The sequence below is a fragment of the Drosophila takahashii genome, chromosome 3L (assembly GCF_030179915.1).
Source record: "Drosophila takahashii strain IR98-3 E-12201 chromosome 3L, DtakHiC1v2, whole genome shotgun sequence".
Lineage (NCBI taxonomy): Eukaryota > Metazoa > Arthropoda > Insecta > Diptera > Drosophilidae > Drosophila > Drosophila takahashii.
In genome coordinates, this window is record NC_091680.1 from 10,855,872 (window position 1) to 10,882,449 (window position 26,578).

General features: G+C 42.3%; 2 protein-coding genes across 2 annotated transcripts; one reads left to right on the forward strand and one right to left on the reverse strand.

The window, feature by feature from the left end:
- Positions 1 to 1,754: 1,754 nt before the first annotated feature.
- fng (Fringe glycosyltransferase) lies at positions 1,755 to 26,327 on the forward strand. The gene is made up of 7 exons (XM_044394427.2): positions 1,755 to 2,094; positions 7,780 to 8,184; positions 15,284 to 15,332; positions 16,389 to 16,491; positions 24,285 to 24,423; positions 25,237 to 25,411; positions 25,577 to 26,327. Exons 1-7 carry the CDS (start codon positions 1,963 to 1,965, stop codon positions 25,810 to 25,812), a joined length of 1,239 nt encoding a protein of 412 aa, XP_044250362.1. The 5' UTR covers positions 1,755 to 1,962; the 3' UTR covers positions 25,813 to 26,327.
- Positions 22,971 to 24,310, reverse strand: LOC108063911 (uncharacterized). The gene has a single exon (XM_017151199.3). It carries the CDS (start codon positions 24,199 to 24,201, stop codon positions 23,059 to 23,061), a length of 1,143 nt encoding a protein of 380 aa, XP_017006688.3. The 5' UTR covers positions 24,202 to 24,310; the 3' UTR covers positions 22,971 to 23,058.
- Positions 26,328 to 26,578: the final 251 nt, after the last annotated feature.

Genomic DNA, 26,578 nt, shown 5'->3' on the forward strand with positions numbered 1-26,578 from the left:
ATAACCTGCAATAAGGTTTTAGATTGTAAATTGGATAGACGCTTGATTAATGACTTGGCATTTTAATGAAAAAGGTGACCCATTTTTGAGCTATACTTCAATTTGTAATGCACTAAACTTTAAAGGATTTTAATTTAAATCTTTTTTAATTTTCATAAAACTCTTAACTAATTTTAACAATTTAAATGACATATTTTGTAAACTTTCTAGGTGCGCCAAGGCAGTACTCCTCGGTCTAATTTTAAAGGAATTTTTCTATGTGTACGGACGACTCTTTTTAATGCAATTCAGGCGAAAGGCGCACAAAGGGACAGCGAACAAGATGCCGAGTTGCTGATTGTGCGAACAGCGCAGTCGACGCAGGCAGAGGCAGCCGCAAGAGCTTTTGTCGCCGCCACAAACATGGAATATGACAAGCTGGTGAGGAGCAGGATGGTTTTGGGATGGGATGGTATCGGGATGAATGGGTCGAGAGGAGACGGCGGAGATACTGGATGGCTGGCCGGCATGCAAAGCATTGTCAAGTGGGGAGCAGGCCAAGTGCTACACAAAAACCGAGCGACAAAGAAACGTCGCAGAACGCTGCCGACGCACGTGAGATGTGGATGCATTTGACACACTGAGCGATAAAAGGGTACAAAATTGTATATTTGAATTTATATTTTAAAAGGCCCTTCATCATATTTTATGTATAATTTATCATAATCATTTTAAATTTGTAATATCTAAAGATGTAAAGAAAAAGGCGTCCTTTAAACTTTACAAAATTTGTTTTTTTCACAGATGCTTTAGAATTTTTTGCGAAAATGTAATCCTTGGCTAGAAACGTTTGCTCTTTAAAAGCTAACTAATTTTTAATATAACTTCTTTTTAAGAAATGTTGGTAATATTTCTTAATCAGTTTACTTTACAATATTCATTTTTACCAGTGTTAAATTAGAGTGTGCTTTAATATTTATTAAAATTCTAAATGATTCGCTTTAATATTTTTTCGAGTGTTATATTTGAGTGTATGTTGGCTTCCCTGTGTGGGCAGGGTAAAACAGGCAGGAGAAAGAGAGACGGAGAAAGCAGGAGACAATGGCGACAATAAAAATGCGATCGCACAACATGCTCCACAGATAAGTTAACGCAAAGTGACAACGTACAACTTTTAATGGAATTGTCGTCGCCGAGCGGCGAAGGGGCGTGGCGGGGGGATTTATGAGGGGGTCGGAAAAGGGGGGGGGGTATATGAGATAGCCAAGGAGTCACCGCATTTGGAGCGCTGCCAAGTTGTTTGAGCTATGTTTACTTAAAGGACGCGTAGGCCACAGATGGATGGAAAAGGGACCTTCAAAGGCAGTCGTATACGATTCCGATTTCGATTCTGATCAGAAGTGGGCGGAGCGGGAGGAGGCACACACACAGGCAAGCAGCAGCTACTGTGGCACAAGCTAAAGAGAGTGAGAGAGAGGAGAGCTGAGAGCCCCACAAAAATAGAGAGAGAGAGAGCGCATGAGGCGATCAAAGAGATAGCGCCTGCTCCCATTGGAAAATTGCAGTTGCAGCGGCCCACGCTTCCAATTCGAGCAGGTCTATCTCTCTCGATCTCGTTCCCTTGCTCTCACTCTCTGGCTGGCTCTCTCCCCTTACTGGTCTTTCTGGTTTTTGTTTTGTTTACGATTTTCGCTGGAATGGAGAGCCGAGCGGCCGAGCCGCCAAGCGAACCCAAGTCGCGCTTCCACAACGAGTTGCCTTCCAAGCTTGCAACGAGCAAGACGTCAGTGCGCGCGTGTTGAAAAGTTGATATCGAAAATATTCGAAAACTTAAGGAATCGAAAAAATTCGTAAACCCAGAACCCCTGCGGAAAAGAACGAATAAAAAAAAATATATAATATTTAAAATACAAATATCAAAAATATAAAACCTAGTGATCGAACAAACGGTGCTTCGATGTGCGCGTAGTGGCCCGTGATCGTATGATGAGCCTGACTGTGCTCTCGCTACCGCAACGTTTCAAGCGAATCCTGCAAGCCATGATGTTAGCCGTCGCCGTCGTCTATATGACCCTGCTGCTCTACCAGAGCGCCTACGGATATCCGGGCCTTCAAGTGAGTTCTGAGTTCGAGTTCTGAAGTTCTGGGTTCTGAGTTCTTCAGAGTGGGCGATATAATGCGAATGCGTGGGTGTTTGTTAGCTCCGCGAAACTGTCATACGTGTGTGTACTTGGTGATCTGCATAAGTTTGCACAGAAAAAAGGCCAGACAATTTGCATTATCCCCTCTTTATTCCGATCCCCGATCCGCGATCGACGACGACGATTCGTGCACTTTCATAAATCAACGCCGGCGATTTGACTTTTGCAGCTGCGCATGCGTTCGACGTCCGGCTTTGGCCGTTAAAAAACCTTTTACGCCCTTGCCTTGCATATAAAACAGTTTCGGTTCTTGGCTTTTTGCGCTTTTATACCCTTATAGGGGGTATCATAATTAGGCTCAAATGTTTGCAAAGAGCTCTTTTTAAAGGATATACCCTATAAAGGGTGTAATCCTTGGGAGGTCATAGACTGTATTTATTGAAATACTTGAGTTTTTAGATTTAGGTTTTTATTCTATTCTAATTTCAGTAGTCTTTCCAAGAAGTTTTCATTTTAGGTCAAATCCTCCCAACTTTAATTTTAAGTTTTTATCAGATAATGTTAAATGGTAGATGATTATAAGAATAATAAATATGTTCATACCATTAGAATGTATATCTTTAGGAATGCTATGCCCACAAGAGTATACCAAGTTTCGATTCCCGAAGCCAACCTTACCTGGATTTTTTTTTGCCGTCGGCAGAGCGTCGCCAAAGCTTTCAGATGCCCGTTTCCAGGGCCTGTCAGGGTTCTGAGCCCTGTCTGCTCTCCCCATTTATTATTGTTCTCCTTTTTTACCTCGGGTTTTTTGCATAAATTTTTGTGTAATAAAATATTGTGTGCTAATATTGCGAACGTGAGGCTGAGAGGGGGGCCATCCAAGGAGGTGGAGCCGAACGGATTCGTCCAGCGGAGAATCTTGTCAGTCGCATCACAGATAACAAATAGTTGAGGTCCGTGGGAATTGGCTTAAAAACGCCTCGTATTGCATTTAAAAATAGGGAAGCTATCGGACTTCTCAGTTTTTGCAATTCCGATGACACCTTTGGATGGAATTTCTATAGCTAGACTTTATTTTTAGAACTCATGAAATTAGAACTGAGTTGTGTATTCATTTCAAAGAACTACCTATACACTTGTGAATTAGTTCTTTATTTTAAACAGTTCCAATAATATTTAAATCGATTTTAATAGTCATGGTTTCTTTTCTAACTAAACTTTGCCTACTATGCTGTCCATATTCCCTTTCTTCGATCAGTAATCCAAGCTTTGCAAACTTCAACATTTCGCCCCTGGCAACCGAAGCTCATAATTGAATCAGCTCTGGCATCCTCATCCTGCAAATATCCATGTAATCCTCCCCATTCACCACCTTCCGGTTCCTCAATTTGCAACTCAATTGCTCAACTTTGGGGCCTCTGTGAGTTTGTGGCCCTTCCTCTGTAATGTTTTCGCATGCTGCTACTAGTGTAATTAAAAACTTTATGTTGTTTTAATTTGGACAATGTTGCTGTTGATGTTGTAGCTCTTGTGGATCTTCCAGTTGCGATATATGTTTTTTTTCTGCTCTGAAGTCTAACCGGAAACTCGGCAGAAATTAGTGCTACACACATCGCACTACTAAATGCTGAGCCGGATTAAAAAAGAAATAAACAAAAAAAAAAACTGTCGACAACTGCTGTTGTTGCTCGTTGTTGGTCTCTTCAATTGAAGTTCTTCCATCGGAGGTCTGTGACTTGTCCCAGTTAAAAACTGCATGCCATGTACAATTTGCTTAATTCTTTTTTGTATATTTTTTTATTTTTTATTTATGAGTGTTCTTTTCTGTTCCTAAATGTTGCGCAAAAATTGCTGTTTGTTGACTTGACTTTGCCTGGCTTGATTCTTCGAACTGTTGAACAGTTGACTGGACACATACTCGGCGTACTAAACTGGGTTTGGCATTCGGCTGATAAAGCAATAATTTCGAAATTAGGTGGGGGTTTTTTTTTAGGGGGTGGAGGTTCCAAGTTCCCAGTTCCCAGTTCCCAGTATCATGTCCCATGTCCAGTTTGCAACTCACGTCGCCAGGTCGCCATGTCGCGTGTTGCTGACGCATAAATCATAAACGAAATGAATAATAATCGTCAAACGATTTGGTTGTTTATGAATTTGTTTAAAGTGGCGCGCCGAATGGCCATCAGTCGCTGATTGATTCGAGTAGTTTGTTTGTGGCTACACTGCGAAGTAATAGGATTTCAATACTGTTTTAAATAAAGATAATAAAGCTTGTGGGGGAATTTGAAGCTCAATTCATTTTTATAATCTGATAGGTTTTGTTTGTTTTGATATGCTAACTAACAAAAAGAAAATGCAAAGCTTTAAATAATATTTTATACATTAATATTTATTTTTATCGATTTTATTAATATTATCGATTTTATTCGATTACCAAAAAACAAAAATTTAAGAGATGCCATATGTCAATGAAACTTTTTATACATTGTTAAAGAGTTCAAGCTTCTATAACTTCGCTGCCAACAATATTTAAGTATTTTTTCCAAGTGCCGGGTAAATACATAATAACATTAACAAACTCTTCAGCTGAGGAGCATGCAAATCAGCTTCGGGAAGGCAACGGCGGCCACAAGAAGCCTTCCAGGCTGCCGCCAGAGAGACAAGAAGACTGCGATGATGTGATTCCTGTTTTTGGCCAGGCCAAAAGCAGGTGCCTGCTCTCGTCTTCCCATGGCCAACTTGGTGCAGCTGGTTGCAGCTACCTTCCCTCCTTTTGGCCCGCTGCTGCTCACATAATCAGCCCGAAAAAGTTGACGACATTAAGCTGCAGAAGGCGAAGGCGCCTGATAAAAGGAGTATGTATCTGCAGCTGGGCAACCGCGAGTATCTGGGTATCTTTTGGTGGTCGCTTAATTGAGCCTGGGATGCCTGAGTGCCCGAATGCCTGGCTGCTGTTGTGTGTATCTTATCTTAGATTTGTATCTTACGGATAATATTGTTAAACAGCATTTAATGAAGATTTTCCCGCTCGCCCAGCTGGAGGCGAGTGGTTCTGATTGCATTTTTCGGTGGGGAATGCCTTTGATTTTCGATTTCGCTGATTTATGCTTTCCGTTATGAGACCAGAGTTTAACTCAATTAATCTTGAGCACAGGTCGACCGGGGGTTGGATTCCATTTGGCGCCCTTTCATATCATTCACTCGCACCTCACCGCCCGATTCTTTTGGTTTGGTTTGGTTCGCTCGTTATTAATTGACATGGAAATGTTTATAAACATATTAATCACTCGGCTAATGAAGCATTAGTCATTCGAGTGGGCGTGGTGGGGGGCAGCAGCGATTGTGCGGGCCGTGTTAAATTTGTTTTGGGATTGGCTCCATGGCTCTATGTTTATTGGATCGATCGCCTTTCGCTCGGTACTCGTATGGTGTACACATAGAGAAATAATTGTCTTTAATGATAAAATTAATATGAATTTTTTATAAGCACTGTTGTATGTTATGATATTATTATCATACATTTTGAACGATTTTTTTTTAAAAACGCTGTTGGATATTATGATATCATATCGAAAGATTGATTAATATTAGAGTAATAAAAATGTAATAGACCTAGTTGGGTTTCAGAGTTTAACCCCATTACAGAGTAATATTCCATTCTGTTGTATTATCACAGACTCATTTTGAACGAATCCACAAAAACACAGTCCGCAGAAAATGTTTGTGGGCTTGAATTATTATTGCACACCCATTTGTATTTTATATATATTTTTTTAGTGTGTACTCTTAGTTATTTTATTGTATTTTGTATATTGTATCTGACGGAGTGCGCAGGCGGCCTGCATATATGGACACACGTGTCGGACTCGCATTTGTATTTGTATCTCTAACTGAATCTGAATCAGAATCCGCAAATGTAGCTCTATCTGTACTTGTTCAGTTTCATCACGTTCGAGTAATTCGCAAATCCCACAAAAGTGTCACAAAGCATGGCTGTTATTGTAGACCGTAGTCCGTGTACTTGATTTGCATACATGCTATGTAGTACCACTTGCATCATGCCGGAGATCGGGTATTGGAAACTGGCTCACATTCTAATCCAATCCAAACCTTGAATTTACGGCACCCGCTTAATTGAAAGAGGCGTTCTCCGAGTTATATAACCCACTCACTCAGTGGCTTTCACTGTTTTTATAAGTCGAATCCCTCACTCAAGTCACGACTTGTGGCGCTATCTTTCTTGGGCAAATCTCTGGTACCAGATTTCCCATACTCGCAATTTCTGCCGTCGCCAAATTAATATTTCAACATTTTAATTGCTTCGGCTTTGGGTTTGAGCTTCGGGTTTCGGGTTCCCATCATTCGAGCGACGGCAGTTTACACCTGCCACTGTCATCGTCTCTCTCTCACTCCCCATTTCCTCATTAGGGAGCTGCCATTATATTGAACACCGTTTGGCTGTCGATCGTGCGGCAATAAAATTCTATGAGCCCAACTTGTGGACGCGCTATCAACGAGACAATATCGTGTGAAGCAATATAAACCAGCGGGGCTGAAGAGTAAAAGAGAAATCTCTCGGGAAGCTAGAGCTAGATTTATAGCGGAAGTTGCTTTCCGATTTGCATAGGTAAGAAGAAGTAGAGTGCTAGAACTGGGCTGTCTTTCAGCCCGGGGTATTAGCCATTCGAGCAGGGAACTCTGCACCTTTATCGCCGCCTCAATCAAGGCAAAACTTCAAGTCCACGCCCCACCTGTCCCCATTTTTCTGTGTGGAGGGCCATTAAAACGAGCACTGGGGGAAATCTCGCCGAAGAGCAATTGAAGAATCGCCGACAACAAAAGCAAATGAACCTGTTATCAGTGGAAATTAATCAACCAGTTCACTCCGACGACTCAAAGCAATCTCAGTGGGTTTCTGGTCTTTCCCCTTACTATCCCGATCTGGGTTCCGATCCCGAACCAGAACCCAATCCCAAACCCAATCCCGATCCCGATCCCGGTTTTGTTTGCTCTTACTCAGCATTTATGGTGGTGTTGCTGTTGTTTATTCTGCCTGCTGCCGCTCATTTGTTTGCCATTGTTGTTTGCCATTGAAGTTCGCCTTTGTTTGCCAGGTGAAAATGCCCGAAGTTGAGTCGAGAGGAGTGGGAGTTCCAGTCCTCAGTTCCCCAGTCCCAGTTTGAGTTGAGTGTGTCTCTGATGGAGCGGGGGCGTCTTCATCTTTTTATTGCCCTACGTGCGATTTACACAACAAATTTACATTAACCCCCCGCCACTTGCTATATTTCTTCCGGCGCACACTGGGAAAAAAGAGGGACTTTCTTGAGTAAAATTAATAAATTTTAAAAATAGTATGAATAAAAGAATGGTGGGGATAATACTGAATATTTAGTTTAAACATTTTTTTTAAGCTTTTCTCAGAAAATTTTTTTCTAAAGAATTACCGTTAAGTTTATTGAATAGTTCAAAGAACATCATAAGATTCTTCAGTCTTAAAAAATACAAACAATTATTATAAATTCGTTATATTTTATTAAAGGTCAAATGATAAGTAAATATACATTTTAAAATAAACAAAAAAAAATTGTAAAAAAAATCTTTAAGAAAATATGAAAACCACTATAATTTTCTCTGAAAACTAATGCATTTTCTCTCTCTGCAGGTGCCGCACAGCCAGGTGGATGGCCTGGCCAGTGAACCCGTGACCACACATCGCGACCAGCTGCTCCAGGACTACGTGCAGTCCTCCACGCCCACCCAGCCGGGGGCGGGAGCTCCGGCCGCCTCCCCCACCACCGTCATCATCCGCAAGGACATTCGCAGCTTCAACTTCAGCGACATCGAGGTCAGTGAGCGACCCACGGCCACCCTGCTAACGGAATTGGCCAGGAGGAGCCGCAATGGGGAGCTGCTCCGCGATCTATCCCAAAGAGCGGTGACAGCAACGCCCCAGCCGCCGGTCACCGAGTTGGATGACATTTTCATCAGCGTGAAGACGACGAAGAACTATCACGACACCCGGCTGGCGTTGATCATCAAGACCTGGTTCCAATTGGCCCGCGATCAGGTGAGTCTACTATCGATCGGTGATCGGCGATTAGTTGCAGCTAATTTCCTGGCGGGTGGGCGACAATTGGCTAAGTGGGGTGAGCTCCAAAGGTTGCTCGATCGAGATCTCCCCGAAAAGATTTGGCAACTCTTGGGGCCTTTGGGTTTGGCCAATTTGCATAATGAGTTTTTAAGCTGGCGGGAATTGATTTGATTTCGCTGCTTAATTTTATGTCCGACGATTTATGATTACTGATTTTTTTTGGCGGTCTCTTAATTGGCCATAAAAATGTCTTCATTCATTTGGGGCTTACCGGCTACGAATATGGCTAAAAAAAATAATCTAAACGATCGCTTTTGTTTATGATTTCATTGAGTGCTAAATGCTAAGCTGGTAAACTTGCAAATCGAAAATATAATCGAATTCCGGCCGGTCAATGGGTTTTCATGTGGTGAAAGGATATTTATTGTAGGCATTGTTCAAGTTGCCGTTGTTGCGGCAGAGCAATATCGTCTGAAACGGAGTGCCAACTTATGCAAAATCACGCGTCACAAATGTGTTTTGTTATTGTTTACACAAAACTGCACTCGTCCCCGGTCGGTTGACGTTGCTGACTGGCATTGCAGGCGAGTCAGTCACAACAGCAGGGAAAAAACCAAAACACAAACCGAAAAAAAACACAAATAAATAACCCCCAAAGGAACATGTCATGTGTGTGTGTGTATTGTACCTTTTGGAAAATTGTAAAAATGCTTGACGAGCACGTTTCCAGAGGCATTTGCTTGCCATCAGCAGCAGCAGCAGCAACGGCAATAAAAGGGGTTTTTTCACTCATATTTGCAAACCCCTCAGGAACGGAAAGGGGCTTAAAGAATAACACAAAAATAAAGTTAGTAGAGGGGGTGAAAAAAGTATTTTTTTAACTGGAAACGGTTATCGTTATCGGCAAAATTTCCAAACTAAATGTTCGAACAACATTCAACCGGCAACAAGGCAACCAGCAACTAAAGTTGCTCCTGTTGCACTTGCAACATTTCACAGCGGCAACATATCGCCGGCAACTCTTGCTCCTCTCTCTCTATTTTCTTTCGTTTTCGGTTTTGGCCAATTATTTTGATGGAAAATCTGTGGCTCATGTTGTTGCACGTCATTTGCTGTGTGGTTAACAGCAATGTGGAGCAGCGACGACAGGCAGCCAGCTCGAAACTCAAAAGTTGCGTTCGATTTGATTGGCTGCGCAGCATCGTTTGAAAACAATTTGTTGTAATTGTTGCTAGTTGCTTTTGTTGCTTCGGCTGTTGCTGTTACTGTTGACGGGCTTTTGTTGCTGTTATTGTTGCTGTTGATTAATGTTTTGCTTGTTGTTGTCGTCAAGACAGCGCCCATAAAAGGGCAAAGCCTGACTTGGCGAACCCGATGTTGAATCGATGCTGAGCTTGTTTCTTAGGATGCCTCGGAATGGGGATCACAAGATGTGGGTACTCCTCTTCTTTTGTGTTGGGGAGTACAAAAATGGCTCTTGATTGGGAAAATTAACAAATTTTAGAAACCGTGGGGAACAACTATTACAGACAATTTAAGTCAAAGCTTTCGATTTTTGACCTTTTTAGATCTTACACGATATTAATTAATTAAAATTTAAGTAACAAATCCTCCATAATAATCTTGATTGGTACTTTAATAATCACACTTATGGAATTATTAAATTATATTTTAAAACTACAGTTTTGCAAGAAGAGTTTTCCACCCTCTGGTGAAAAAATGGAGATGTTTGTATACAAAGATTTTTTAAAATATTAGTGATAAGTTCTTTTAAATCAAAATAAAAAGTTAATTGTTATAATTAATACAAAACATAAATAAAAAAGGGGAAAAAACGTTTAAATCAAACTTTTGGAGGTCAACGCACCACTCTAAACCCGGCAACTGTTTTACCACCATTACAGATCAAGAGATCTGGTACTTGACAATCTACATACCCCCCATCCACTCCTTGTTTGTCGGACGTTTGATGAATGATTCAAATTTTTCATGCTTACAAATGAGCATAAATTACTGTAAACAGTTTTGGCCAAAACTGGCTGCAGCTCGACTTTGATTGAATGCCCGATGCGGCTTGGACGTTAGACGTTAGACGGGGGAAAATCGTTTTGCATTTTCGTTTTTATTTCCACTTGGATATTTTCCGGCCAACAGTCGGCAGGCCTGCCACTGACTTTTGCCTCGACCTGGACCGACTGACTTTGGCTACCAGTTTTTTGCTTAAAACAGCCCGATTTGCATGCACTTTTACCGGCACACAGTGGCAATCTGAAGACTTTGGCTCATTTGTTGGGCCAGCGGACGTATGTCAAATGTCAGCACTGGATCTCTGGATCTCTGAATTGTTGAATGGCTGAATGACTGAATCCACCGGTTAGATCAGCAAACACCGATTGACAGCTTGTCCACGGAGTGTTCCTGTGGGTGGTTGTCTTTGTCTTTGTCTCGATTTGCTTGTCTTGATTTACTATTTACTTTTAATGAAGCTTCATTTTCAGTGTTTCGGCTGCCTGACTTATTGTTTGATTGATTCGCATGGAACGGAACCAGTTAGCCAGTTTGCTTTTAATTCACGTCGTTTTCTGGTCGGAAACCAGATTTCTTTGAAGCTCTCGTCTCGCATTTTATTAGGCCCACATGTACTTGGTCAACTCGGCTCCCTGGAAAAACAATGTCGTAAAACTTGGTTAGATTTTTTCGTTGTTTTTTCCTCGTTTTTGGTGTCGCCGGTCCCCAGTTGGGGCTATTAAATTCATAACGCGCCATGTCCCACAGTTGCGGCTTAAATCTCATTAACTCGGCTCCTTTGCTGGCATTTCTGCGCTTTAACATCGCTGCTGTGGGTTTGAGCACGGTTAAATCACTGGGTTCGCTGGGCTCTTGGTGCCCAGTTCTTGGTTCTTGGACACGTTTGACAGACATCCCCGTCCACAGACCCATGATGAATCACTGTACGTACTGTGCTATGTGTAGTACCAAAGCGTTTCTGGTTGCGTCAGCTGCTCATAAATAAGGAAGCGGACCTGCCATCCGCACTTGGTCCGATCTCGTTGTTCAAGTTTTTGATTTGCCTTTATTCCCCCGGATTTGGATTTGGATTTGGATTTGGATTCGGAATCATGGGTATGAGCATGCAATGCCAATTAAAGGCCAATTAATGACAATAGTCGGGCACCGAAAGTGTGCCGCCAACGCACAAGATAGAATTCAAAACTAACAGATGTCCATATAGTACTTGCTTAATACAGTGCGGATCGAAATTGTAATGTCGATTAAATAAGTTAAGAATCCTAAACGTAATGTGGAAATTATATAAAGTTTTTACTTAGTTAGAAAGGTCGTGGGTTCAAAACAAACTCTGGATAAGATTTGTTTTCAAATATAAAGTAATAAATATAATACATATCCCACTGTTTATTGCAAATTTCGGGTTCCTTAGAAGGTTACCGATAGGAATTTCAGTTATGAAGACCTTACAATTTTGAAACCCACTGCATAAAGCGCATTCATGTCCATTCAGAACTTATCATATAGTTACAGCCCGTGCCTGAACTTTTGCGGGGGCCTTTGCTCTGTTTGAGTTCTGCTCTCAATGCTCTTCAATTGAATTCAATTCGCAATAAATTGGAATTTCAATTGTTGCTGCTTTTTCCTCCGCTGGCGGCGACACAATTTCGTCAGTTGTCCGAACCTCCCCACTCATCCCATACCATCCCATCCCATCCCACTTTTCAACCCACAAAAGCCCGCATGCAACTTCCTTTTTAATGGTTCTCGTTGTCAGTTCATATTTGCGTTGTGAACATATCTGAATACACGTATACGAATAAATACAGAGGAATATAGGAGGATGGCCTGTTCTGTTTATCCGGCGAACAGCACAGAATTCGATTTCAGAATGTCCCGGTTGATTGGCTCTTAATCACTTTGCCATCGCATTAATTGAATGCTGAGTGGAATACCTCTCTGAATACCTCCTCTATTCGATTTCAGAGAGTTGCTTTGACTCACAACAAATCACGTAATTGATTCATTTGCCTGTGTTTCTGTTTCTCTTCTGAGCATTTAACACTTTTGTGCCTCAGTTGCCCCAAGGGTTATTCTTCTTTGAGGCCCGGGGTAGGCAGGTGTTTCGGAGGGAGGGTCAAAGAAAACCCGAAAAACCCATAATTAAAATCTCAGCCTTTGTGGTTTTGTAGCCGGTGAAGATTACGCAAAATGCGAAACGCCCAGAACTTGTGGTCGCTTCCTGAATTGAGCGATGCGTGTGCGTTGAGTTGGTTGCTGCTGATGAGCCTATAGTTTATAAGAATTACTTGGGTCTACGAAGGGGTACTGACTTCTTGGAGAATAATTTATGGTTTTTAAAGTGTTTGTTATTAAGTATTTGTGTTCAAGATTGAGTACTAAGGCGTTCTCTAAAATGAAAACAATTTATCAATTTCCAATAAATTATTATAAAACGAGTAAGTAGTGGGTACTTAAATTTTACAAGCGACAAAATCCCATTGTATTATTTTTTACGACCGCAAAAACTGAATTGGTAATATAAATATCATCTAAAATTTCTCCATTTAAATTTAATAGGTTTTTTATTAGTTCAGTAACGGCTAACTTCCTAAAGTCGATCAATAAAACCATTTCGCCCCTCCAACTAACGGCAACTTTATTGGAAGTCTTGACGAAATTAGTCACATCCTGAGACTATTCATTTTGGCGCAACTTTCACTTGGTCTTTGGGGCTGCACACTGGACAATTTTGGGAAAGCATATCCATTGTCCACGCCCCCGTTGCTCATAGATTATAATTTTGGCCACTTTTCCACTTTTTGGGCCAGGCCGATGCAGAAAAATGCAGACAAAGTGCAGTTGTTGGCTTCGGTTTACTGGCACTCGGAGTTGTTTAGTTTCGGGCCTGGTCTAGATGTAAGGCCAGCTGCAGCCGCAGACAAAATGCGCGGCTAGCTGACCGCACCCCACGTGCTTTTTTCCAGGTGAGGATTGAGTTTGGGATTGGGCATTGGGTGGGCATTAAATTTTAGCGCGACCAAGAAAAAACAAAGGGGAAAACAACAACAGCCAACGGCCAAAATGCTTCAATGGTTTGTCCAAATGGTTGGCCACAGTTGCCTTTGGCCCGCAGCTGCAGTTAGAGACGCAGACGCCATTGAAAATGCATTGCTTGTTGCGGCTTTTTCTGTTGGCCAAGTGGAGCTCTGCAGTCGGAGTTTTTGGCCAGCTGGTCTGGTCTGGTGTTCGGTGTTTGGTGTTTGCTGTTTGGCTTGTGCTTTTCCTGGGCCGCCTTTTTAACTGCTGGCTCTGTTTCCCTCTTGGGCGCCGAAAACATAACGAATTGTTGTGGCAATCGCTTCGTTCCAATTGAGTGCATGCCACGCCATAAAAATCCAGCAAAACTGAACAGATTTCAGCCACCAAGTGTTGGACGAAAATTTATGAACTTTAGATCCTGCGTCTGGATTTTATTCGATTTTTGGGAGGCCCGTGAGTTCTATAAAATGTCATTACAAATTTATAGAGCTACAAGAAGTTTGATTTAAAGAAATATAATAACTGAATAATAGGAATATTCTTTTATTTCCAAATTCTACAAAATGTGGTTAAAAACCTAATATAAACACAAAATTTGATTTTATAGAAAAACCTTTAAAATCCTAAATAATAGGAATTTTCTTTTAATTAGAAGTCAAAATAAAATGAAGGAATGTTGGGTTTATTTTTGGGTACTAACAAAATATCTCTCGGTTCTATTGACTTTTTTACTCAACCATCGATGGCTAGCAATCTCTGCTCGCCAACTGTTTGCCCCACTGAAAGCTCTTACTCCCTGATTTTTCCCGACTCGCATTTCCAATCGCTGCTTTCAATTAACTTGGCGTTCTAAAGAACTCTATTTATGGGACACTTCCATCAGAGCGGCCAAGTTTCGCCATAAATTTGCGAAACACGTTGTAATGCTGTTTGTCAACAGTTGGAACAGTCACATAAATTAAAAGCTAGTCAAGTGCGGACTGCAACTGCAGCAGCGGCAGCATCTGCAACATCGGCAACAGCAACAACAATAGGAGCACACCAGCAACAACAAGCCGGCAACATGGTGTTAACATTTTTCGCCCCAAAGCGGGGAAGCATCCCGACGACGACTCTTCAAAGTGGAAAAAAGTGGAAAAAGTAAAAAAGAGAAAAACGAAAGAAAATCTGGTAAAAATCCATGAAAATTCAACAGACTTCGTTGGTTTGCTGGTGTGGCTGCTCCGTTTACTGGAGTAGTCGAGAGTGCCGTGTGCCTTTTTCCAATGCTGTGGATAAAGAACTCCAACTGGAGGCGAACTGGCAAACGTTGACTTTCTAACTGTTACAAGTCGTTGCTCAAAATGCTTGTGGAGCGGGCGTATTGTTTGCCTTGCCTCTTACTTCCCAAACGAAACGAAACGACGACAGCAACATGGCCAACAGCAACACGGCTAACAACAAACATCGGCCATACAGCTAGCTGTTCGTGTAGTTGTCAAAGCTTTAAAACGATTTTCGCCTGATTTGACACAAAGGCAAAGTTATTAAGGGAAAAAGCCAGCCAGCCAATTGAGTTGTTCGAGTAACAAATTTATTAAGGCCAAAGTAAGGAGTAAGGGAGCCCTCGCGAAATAGATTATGTGGCCTGGTGGTTCGGTGAAAGCCACTAATGAGCGGGAAATACCTTTATATGTACGGTTCTCCTGAGAATTTAGAACCCTACCGCAGTCAGCGATGCATAAAAAAGACGCTTCTTCTGCGGGGCCTTTTTGCTTGAGTTATTTCTTGAACCGCTTTTGAAGACACTCAGGGGTGTGTGGGAATTTTCTTATCTGATTGCTGGACGCTTTCTTGTAAGCTGCTGACCAAACGCGTTTTTTCTTCTTTTTCGTCTTTGGCTTTTGAATAATTATGCCATCTGAAGAGTAGGCTCGCTAGATTGTAAACTTTTCCCATGCTACGATTTCTTGTGTAATTTACATGAATCACAATTATGCAAATATTGATCGACTAACTTTTATTTTCTCTTTCGTTTTATTTGCAGACCTGGTTCTTCACGGACACCGATGATCATTACTACCAGGAGAAGACAAGTGAGTAGAGGAAGCCATTAGTTATTTAACCCGTTCCCCCGAAAAAAATTATATTTCCAAGCTGGAGGATGAAAAACGAATTTATCACAAAAGAACAACAGGCTTTTACCTGACCGAGCACCAAACACCGACCTCTTACCTTTCGATCCCAAAAACCCGATCCCTTGCCTTTCAATTCGCTGCCTTCGTTAGCCCCGTTCTCAATTTAGTTTCACATCAGCCAAGTGCCACGCCCCCCGGCACCGCCTAATATTGGCCACTGTCTGGACCAACCGAAAACCGATTAAAGTTTATAAATTCCATATCCCAAATACATCCGATCCCATGGCGGCCAGAGCGAGTGAGGAAGCTTCATCACTCACCCGCATTTTAATTGAATTGCAGCTCGGGCTGCGCTTCGATTTTCTTGAGGTTTAATTAAAAAAAAGTTCAAATTTCAATTTCGCTTAAAAAAAGAATGTTGTATTTCATTTTTGCATACTCCAGCGGACAGGGAGACCGAGAATGAAGAACGGAGAGTTCAGAACCCAAAACCCAAAGACGATCTCAAGTTTCGCACACAAACACAGACTCCTCTTTGGTATTTTGATTAGGCCAAAAGGATTCGGCTAAACACGCTCGGGGATTTTGAGTTATGTGCAGAGAACTGGCTGGACAAAGGATAAGTTCCCCAGTCCCCGTTGTCTTGTGTTTAAATATTTCAACAATTTTCATCCAATTAAGGCGCAAAAGTTTTTGTGCGTTGCTCTGCTTTTCGCTTTTTTGTACCCAGTTTTTTTTTTATTTTCTTTGGCATCTTTATCTGCGGCGGCGGCGGCGGCTGCCAAACGATACAAAATGTATCCGCTGGATATGAGCGGCATTCTCGACTAACAAGCTACTGTTCGTTTTCGTTCTCGAAGCTGAGAAGTTCCGAAGCCTGGCCTTTTAGTTAATTAACATAGAAGTGGGCCCGGGCCCACCGTTGGGCTCCTTCTGCTTCTTGTTGGCCCGCTTAATTACCAATCTTTATCAGCCTTTTCACCTCGTTTCTCCTCTCATTCTCCTCCATTTCAGAGGGCCATCTCATCAACACGAAATGCTCGCAGGGACACTTTCGCAAGGCGCTCTGCTGCAAAATGTCCGCCGAATTGGATGTCTTCCTGGAGAGCGGCAAAAAGTGAGTAGAAACTATAGTTTATTGGGGATAAATATAAGCCGAGAAAAAGATATAAAACAAACATGGGTGTATAACGAACTAAAAACCATATAAAGCCCATTAAGTACTGTATAATAATGTACAATTGTGGGATAATACAATTTTTAAAACTTTTTAATTAGGAACCTTGATTTAAGATCATTTTTGACCTTTCCAATATCGGAAAATATACTATAAATCATTTTAATATCTAGTGAATTTTTATTGGAAGCCATTTTAATAAATTATTACGTTTTTATATGGGTAGTTGTTCGATTTGGAAACATCCATTTGTTTTGACCATAACGAATCCAGAATATATATGTCTTAACTTTGTAATTTCCCCTTGATTGGAAATCCATACGTGTGCTCAGCTTCAATTTCATGCAGAATTATGGCGTTAGCTGGGGAGTTAAGAGGTCAGGTTGCAAGTTGCCGCTGTAGCAGCAGCAACAACAGCAACAGCAGCAACAGCAGCAGCAACATCATCATCTCATCTCATCGACTGGAACCCTAAAATGTTGTCATATTTACAGGGCTTAATGCGCTCGTTCGATGCATTTTTGGTTAACAACTCGAGTGAGAGAAAGAGCAATGACTCCTTGTGGTCCGCAGTTGCTGCTGTAATAATAGACTTTAATGCTTTTAATAAGCGACCGCAGGAGAAGCCCATCGTTCTATCCACTCTATCCATGGCAAAATACAAACACCCAGTTCTCGGCTCTCGTTTCCCAGTCATCTTGTGCTGCAGCTGCCATGCGTTCTAATTTGCGCAATTAAGACGCAGCAGCAACAGCAACATCCACTCAAAACTTGTCCAGCGACCGCAGCCCGAGTAGAAAAAAAAAAAGGAGCAGACCAGAAAAGACACTTCAACTAGCGCCCAAAGGAGCAGCCTAGAAATTCTTCTCCTCTTTTATTTCTTATTATTATTTCTCCTCTTTTTTTTTGTAATTACACCGAGCAGCGGCAGCAGCAGCAACAACATTCAGAAATCTAGAACAACTTGGACATGCTTGGACTTCGGATGATGAGGATGACGAGACGAGGCTGTAGATGGGTTGGCTGGCTTTCATCTCGCGTTGACTTGCCGTTTTGGCTTAGAACTTGAAACTGTCATTATGGGAGCGCGGAGCATGCAATCAATAGCCACGGCACTACAACAAATTGTTGAAACAAAATAAATGGCCAGCAATGAAAATGTGCAGTTATGAGAGGCAAGATGAGGCAGTTGTTGCTGCTGCTGCTGCTGCTGTTTATGTTGCTGCTGGAGGGATGCCCACTGAAGTAAGGAGGAAAAAATGAAACCAAAGGAGATACGAAATGGTATCAGGTGGCACAGGCACAGGAAACTGGCCGGGCATCCTTCTGGCTGATTGGCAGCGTTTAAGACCCGGCAGGCAGCCAACCAGCCAGTAACATCGAAATCTTTGGCCAAAAGAAAAGCCGAGCTTGGAACATGAAAAAGAGGTTAATTAACGTGCATTCGAACTGGCAATTATGCCACGCTGCTTTTGCTTTTGCTTTGCTGCCCCCATGCTTTTTACAACCGAATGTTGCTGCCGTTGAACGACTCTTACGCACGGCAGCAACATGTTGCTCGCAATTGGTTTCAGCGGCAACCGTGGGGCGTCTGCTATTGAATGCAAATCCAGCCAGTTGTTTTAATTGCGTCTTGTGCCTCCGCGTTTAATGTGAATTTATTTGCCATAAACCGTGAGTTATTTGCCCCACTGTGCGCTGGCTGGAGGAACGCCTTTCGCTCGCCTTGAATGGCTAATTGCAGTTGCTGTTGCTGCTGCTGTTGCTGCTTGTCGGTGTTGGGTATCCATTATAATACCAAACAATTAGTGCAATTTAATTAAAATTACAGCAGCAACAATAGCAACTGCAAGTCATAGAGAGATAGACAACTTGACGATGACCTGGCCCGTCACTCAAGACTCCATTCGGAACTCCCACAAAAAACAGAAACAAGAAAAACCGACAGCAATCATCAATTATTAGTGAAAATTCCAGGCCACTGAGGCGCCAAAGGTCCGATGTGCCCCACTGTGCGCGACATTTGCCTTTGGCTTAGGGCCAAAAAAAAACTCCAGTATTTTTTATTAATTAGTTTTGTGTGTTTTTTCGACTCTAAATTCCATTCTCTCAGCTGCCTGGCCTAATCTCTTTCGATTTATTTGTTTCAAGTTCTAATTTATTTCGCTTTTGATCTGGGTGTGTGGCTTTTAAGGCCACACCTAGTGGATCTGAGCTGGCGAAACTTGTCAGGCAATTGTATAAACGGCCACTTATCTGATTGCAATCCGAGGTCGCCTCGCATTTCGCATTTCGCATCTCACGGATACTCACTCTCTCGACCGAGCACGTTTCGTAATCAACATTTTGACATAATAAGAGCGCCTCTCTTCGTTTTTTTTTTGGGAACCCCAAGACCAAGACCCTTGGTGTAATTACAACACGTAATATGCGTAATATTCACAGCATAAAATGTAAATGGGCCAGAAGAAATGGTGCCAAAGGATAGGGAATGGGGGGAGCATCAATCAAGACCTTTTGGTGATGATGATGTTAATGCTGCATGTATGAAAGTCTGTACTTCAAAGTCTGTGGGTGCGTGGGAATTCGATTCGCCCGGTTTTCGATACGGTTCATCAAGGAAATTTCCCAGGGCACACACCGACTTGGGGTTAATCCAGAAAATGCCACATTGAGCCATAAAATAATAGAGTGACTCGCACTCGAACCACATTTACTCCACACACATCCATCTATGGCTGCGACAGTTTTAATCGTGGTTTGATGTTGCTAATGGTAATGCACTTTCTTGGCCGGAGGGTTGCCTATATGGGAAAGCATACTACATACACATGTGGAAAGCCACATGCTTACAGCTCAATGTGTGAGAAAATTTTCCCTCTTTTCCACAGTTTTTGCGGCCAGGGGCAGCTATTTATAGAGAGAGCCAAGAGATGCGTGTGAAGCTGGCAGTTTTTCCTTTAGGGAGGAAAAAAAAAGTACCACGGCGACACTTCCCCCGCTTAGAAACGCATCAATTTCATTTATTTATTTGCCACTTGTGGCAGCACCACAACAATCCCAATTATTCAATTGATTCATTCCCCGGCGAAAGGGAGAACAACGTTCATTTGTTGACATTGTCGCTGCATGGAAAATGGAAAAAAAAAGACAGAAAAATCAAATCTTTGTCGGAATTGTGGCAGCGGAAACAGGCAATTTCACTGCAGTTGCAAGAGTGACTGCAATATATACATACGTATATCGTACATATGCATATTGGAGTTGGACTAGGAAATGCAATTGCTACTCCACATCCGGGAAGTGGATTTGCCGTGCTTGCTCTACATTTCAATTAGCGCCTCTCGCCAACACAACACTCACACTCACATCCACACCCACAGAAGTTCGCATAATCGCCGGCAATTGCCTTCAATTTGTGGGCTCAAGTGCGCGCATCCACAAGATACATTTACAGATACAAAGATACAGTTACAGATACACTGTCTCAGAATTAATGATTTGCTTTGTCAGCCACGAACGACGCCAGTTGACAAATGCGTTTCAATTGTTTGTCCGGCCGCCCAAGAGAAATGCTTTTGTAAATGCGCAGGCGCACAGCTTTGTTAATATCTGACTCATTTGGGTGCACAAAAAAAAAAAAAAAATTTAATATTAAATAAAATATTTTTGTATCTTTAAAAATCATTTAGTTATTTTTTACTTCTATCTTTTGGTGATCAACATATTTTTATTATTTTATGTGATTTCAGTTTTTTAACGAATTAAGTTTTAGATTTCTAAAAACTGTTAGATTTTAAATAAAATAGGTATTTATTTAAGAACTTCAAAGCCCAACCACTGGTATAAAACCAATTAAAAGTTTTTTGTGCCTACGTAAAGTTTATTTCCAAGTTCAAAATCAGGTTTTTTTCTCTGCACTCTAAATGGAAAGCATCGAAAACTGCATTCGAAGTGGGAAGATTAATTTCCCTTTCAGCTCTCGATGCATTCTGTTAATGAGGCAAACATTTTGGTTGATTTAAGTGCTCGGCCTGCCGCTTAATGTAAATAACTTGTATGTCTGCCCCCACAGACATAATGACACATTGATTTGTATCAATCCGCGAAACTCGAAACTCGAGACCCAAAGGCCCGAGATACTTTCTGCTGCTCGGGCAGATGACAGCTGACTTATTGCTAATTGCAGGAGAGCCTGGCTTGTCTCATTCCGAAAGGAGAGAAGTCGAGAAGGCAAAAACAAAACCGACACCAAAACCAAAACCGAATGAAATCAGTTCGTCATCGTCGTCTGTCGAGGTTTTTGGCGATCGCTTATCTTCGGTCGGCTGTCAAAATACTTTTAGCGCGGCCTGTTCGTTCGTTACTAAGTTGCCTGCCGCTCTTAATGCGAAATCTATTAAGCCCCGGTCTTGAAACGCCTGCAACCCCAGATATATCTCCTTTGGCCGACTTGAAGTGCCCCGTCAATCATTTTTTATTGTGGCTCCAGACATAAACTCATTTCGCCTGCAATGTGGATATGGAATGACGACGCAGCCGCCAACGCCCCGCCAGCGTTTCTTATTTTTTATTTTTCACTTTTAGTGGGTGAAAGGGGGTTAAGTGTGGGTCGGGGCGGGGTTTAAAGGGGTTTAAACTAAGGAAAGAGCCCAGCTGGCGAACTGATCGAAATCTGCCCACATCAGCAGCACAAGCAACAACATCGGTTCAATCTATATAGCTATATGGCAACAGCAGCTGCTGCAGCAGCGCGAATAATTGGAAAAACGGCTATGGAAATAAACTAAAGTTTGCACTCGTTTCGCATTTCAATTTTTCTCGGCCAACGGCCACACACTAGCATGCACAGGGAGAAATTTGTATATATAGGGAATATGTAAATGTTTAAGAATATTTTATTAAGCCTGTCAAAACCTACAAAAATATAAAAAGGATTGAATGTCATACATATATTTAATTTAAAATAGCTTTATAAAATATTTTTTAAAATTTAAAATAGCCTTTTTCCAACTATTCAACTAAAGATTTTTCTGCGAGATATTAAATAGAAATGTAATATTCTTTTAAACAAATCATATTCTTTGCCATTTCATATTAGCTAACATATCTGCTTAAATTATTAAATTTGACTTATTTGATTAAGAATAAGATTTTCTCTCAGTGCATTGTAGTGCAATCCGATGCACGGATAAACAAAGAAGCGGAGAGCCGGCGAAACCCAAAACAAACAAACAATTTTCGAAGCGGAGAAACAGAGAAAAGCCACCATCAGCGATCCCCGAATCGATAACCCGAATCGAAAGAACCGCCGAATGAAAACATTTTCATAAATGCCAAAGAAATCAGAAAGAGGGGGGATAGCGTTAATTAAACGACAACGAACATAAACTAGCGTCTAGATTTCAATTTGGAAGAGAAGAGGGAAAGCAGCTGCCTTTCTTGAGAGGGGGACTGGGTTATACTCTGTGCATAATTAAGCAAATTAAACGCGCATTTTTATGCGTCACGAAGCAACTAAAGGCTGGAGTTGGAGTCAAAGTTAGGGAAAGATACACATGGGCGGTGGATTTAGAGGGAGTGAAACTGGGGAGTCGCGGCCTTTTCGCACAGGTATCGCATGTGGCAGCCACAACAGCAGCAGCCAAAGTTGTAGACAACAGCGGCAATATCATCTCGGCAGGCAATTTATGAATGCCAGGCTTTAGGAGTAGCATCCACACACACTCCACACTCCAATCGCTCCCTCTCACCCCAAGTAAGTCTAGTCGCGGCTTATGCAATAAAAATTATATTAAATTACCCAACAGACGCAGCGACAAGCAAAGACAAGGCAAGCCAATCCTCCAATCCTCCGAGATTCGATTCGATTTTATTGAATACTTACGAGCTCAACGAAAGTCGCGAAGCGCCGAGAAAAGTGCTGGTTTGGTCGAAGATGAAGATACTCTTTGAAATAAAATGGAATAATAATATTTAAGATCTAAATTCTTAAGCTCATTGATTTGTAATATCTCCGCTAAATCTTCACAGCCTTAAAAGCCAAAGGTTTGTTTTAAACAAGCTGCTGATTAAGATTAACCTAAACCTGATTACCCAGAATATTGTAGAGTATGACTTGCAAATTTCTCTTTATCGAGGTTCCCCCTTTTTTTTTTTGTTGGAATCCAAGCGAATTCCCGAGTGGGGATCTCCGTCGACGAACAGAAAACAGGGAACTGCACCCAAACCCCAAGATAATGATGGCCAGCTTGGTTACTTGGACCTTTCAGCTGCCGCTTAATGCCATCATTAGTCCACCGTGGGCTACCGGATATGGCTGATCGTTTGTCACTATAAAAACTGCAGCTGCAGATCTTTATTTAGGTATATGTACTCTATATATATACCTCCAACCCGGTAATTGCAATCTAAATTAGTGCACTTTTTATGCGGCTCAACGGAAACAGCCTAGCATATATGCTTTATTGCTGAAACTAAACGATTTGGATAGGGATTACTGACTGACTAACCGGAAACACAAGAACCACGAACTCCGTAGATGGCATCGTTGGCTTCGGGCAGTTTGCAGACTTTACCAGAGGCAGGACGATTCAATCGATGGGCGAGGACATTCAGATCCAGATTGTTGACCCGCACCATTAAAGTGGGCTCCTTTTCCACCGATCTACAGACCACAGTCTTCTGGCAATTCACAGGTGGACCGGTGGGCAAAAGTGGCATATTCCTCACGGGGGCATCGGGGAAAACACCCATTATGTGGGGACCAACTTCGACACCCACATTGGGATTATTACAGGATAGGCAGCATAGTCCATTGTTGATAAATCCAGCTGCTCTGGGACAGGCATCCTTCTCCTCGATCAATCTCAAACGCCGATCGATATCATCGAAGCGATCGCGAATGTATTTTTTGAGAGCCGGCATGTGCACCTTATCCAACTTGCTGTCCAGCATGTCCTGCAGCTCCTCCATGGTGCCCAAAAAAGTAAGATTGTATTCCTGAACCAAAGATCTCAGATTCTCGATCTCCACCACACACTGCTTGACTATTTCCAGGCGCTTGAACAGAGCCTCGGTTTGCTTGAGGAACGACTGTAGGGTGATGTAGAACCTCTCCAGCTTCTGGCTAACCTCCTCCATTTGACTCAAAATCGGGGTGGCTATGCGGCGCATCAGCTTCTTCATGAAATCCATGTTGGCCAGCAGACTGCAGGCCACCTTGTTGTCCTCGTCGCAAACGGTGCAGAGATCCTCGCACGGCGAGGCATACTGTTCGGCCTGGTGGCTCTTGTACTTCTTGTCCTTGGCCCGGTTGCAGATGCGAATCTGCTGGAAGTGGCACTCCAACTGGCACTCCAGCTGCTTGATGCGCTGCTCCAGCTCCTGCACCTTGTCCAGTTGCTCGGAAATGGGCTTCACTGCCTCCACATCGAAGGGCAGTGGCGAGATCTTGGACTGCTCGAGGATGCGTTCCATGCACTTGCCCTCGAAGCCGCTGATTCGCACCACATCCTGCTGGCAGTCGAGCTTCTTGAGCAGCACATTCAGAAGGCTATGTAAAACAGCCACATTTACATGGGTTAATTCGGGAACACCCAGGGCAATCCTGGTCATCTCCTCCAGGGTCAAGTCCACGTGGGCGGGCATTGTTTAAAAATATTTTAAAATAATTTTTCTAATTTAATTTAACTTGTGTTTTAATGTGGACTTTTCTGTATCGTTTTTTCCAGGTGGTTCTGTCACTTTGACGACGACAACTATGTCAATGTGCCGCGGCTGGTGAAACTACTGGACGAGTATAGTCCCAGTGTAGACTGGTATCTGGGCAAGCCGAGCATCTCGTCGCCGCTGGAGATCCACTTGGACAGCGTAAGTGCAAATGCCAGTTATTTCTGTTATTTCAGCATATTTTCCATTTATACATACAGTTCGTAATTACAAGCTGCGATCGCCTTTCTCCATCTCTATATCCATTGGCCCGGCCCAAAAGCCGAACCGTGGCCGTTATTTATGTGGCCACCATGGCCATTTGTCTATGCCGCCATTTGGCTTCCAGCTGCCAGCGCAAGCTATCATTAATAACCGATATGATCTGGCGCGGCCAGAGCAATAGCAATAGCAAAAGCAACAGTGAAGGCATCGGCAACGGCAGTAGTCTGAATCCGAGTACGAGTCCCAGTTTGAGTTCGAATTTGAACCCGTTTTCCTGTGCAGGCCATTTGAAATATCGCCAGCTGATCCCGTAATAAATGTGCATGGGCCACAGGTTTTATCTTGACTTAGCCAGGTAAAACCCATTCAAAAACTGGCACACCACTACCAAAATCCAAGCCTGATCGCCGCAGCGTGCATAATTAAAAAAACCCCGAAAACTTTACGCTTCATTTGCGGGAGAAAGATCCTGTCAAGTCTCGGCTTACCCACGTATTAAGTTTCCAACTCGCACATGTCCATTTACATGGTCAATTAATCAAGCCACGTTTCGCTTTTTGGGCTTTTTTTTAAAGTCAATTTTCTCTGGGCCATTGCCAAAAACCAGAAATGAGATCGTACCGAAAATGGATATTTATTTGAGTTTATCCTTTGGTCCAGCCATCCTCTTTTTGGGGATGGGACCCATTCATGAGCCAGTTCTTCCGTTAATCTTACCCTTTCTTCTCTCTTCTTTTTACGAACCCACAGAAGAACACGACAACCAACAAGAAGATAACCTTCTGGTTCGCCACTGGCGGCGCTGGCTTCTGTCTTAGCCGGGCCCTGACTCTCAAAATGCTGCCCATAGCAGGTGGCGGCAAGTTTATCAGCATCGGCGACAAGATACGTTTTCCGGATGATGTCACAATGGGTTTTATAATAGGTGAGTTTAGCCTGATTGCATCCTGAATTATAGCTTATAAAAATATCGATATTTTTGATATTTTCACATTGTTGTTTGAATAATATAGATTAAATATCGAAATGTTTTTTAAGCTCTATCCCGAAATCCCCGAACTTTAACTTATTCCTGTTTTGCATTTTATAGAGCACCTATTGAAGGTCCCACTGACCGTGGTAGACAACTTCCACTCGCATTTGGAGCCCATGGAGTTCATTCGCCAGGATACGTTCCAGGACCAGGTGTCCTTCAGCTATGCGCACATGAAGAACCAATGGAACGTGATCAAGGTGGACGGCTTCGATCTCAAGACCGATCCCAAGCGTTTCTACTCTCTGCACTGCCAGCTCTTCCCCTACTTCAGCTTCTGCCCGCCCAGATGAAGTGGAACTGGAAGGGGGTGATCCTGATCCAGGGATCCCAGGATACTAGGCTGTTGCAGGCGCACGTCTGCGCTGGATCGGTTGTGAACCGATGGGGCAGGCGTCAAAAACAAATCTCGCCACTGTGATCTATGTTTAAGTTTATGGTATACGAGCGATGAGTTCTTTGTATATAACTATCGAGACAAACAGATGTGCTTCCTAATGGTGTATAAGTTATACTGTAGCTGTAGGTCTTGCAATTCCAACACACTTCCAAGTGCTTCCCTATAGCCTTACGCGGATTCTTCCAATCGACTTAGTGCGTAGTTAAATTAATGGTCTAGTCTACGTTTAAGTTATCTTAGCTTCAGAGAGACCGCTTGACCCTCTGCTGTGTAATACTGTAATGCAGTCTAATATTGGCCTAAACTAGCAATATGCGTGTATATATTAAATGTATTTAACTAAGGAATGTTTAAACCATTTTGTTAATTTTTAGTTTGCTTGAATAAAAACTGAATATTTTATTAAAACATTTATTTTTTAATGGTTTATGTAGCAATGGGTGATAACGTAAGTATTTTCGTTATATTAAGAAAAAAGTATGAAAGACAGATCCATAACGTCTAACTTGAAGATAACAGCGCTCTTCTCTGCGCTTCTCAATGTTAAAAGTTACTGGAAAAGTGATACAAAGTTATTGTAATTGTTTAGGATAAAAATGATTTCCGTGGTCAGCATAAACACAGTTGAAGCATTAACTTCAAATAAGTCCAATTAAATT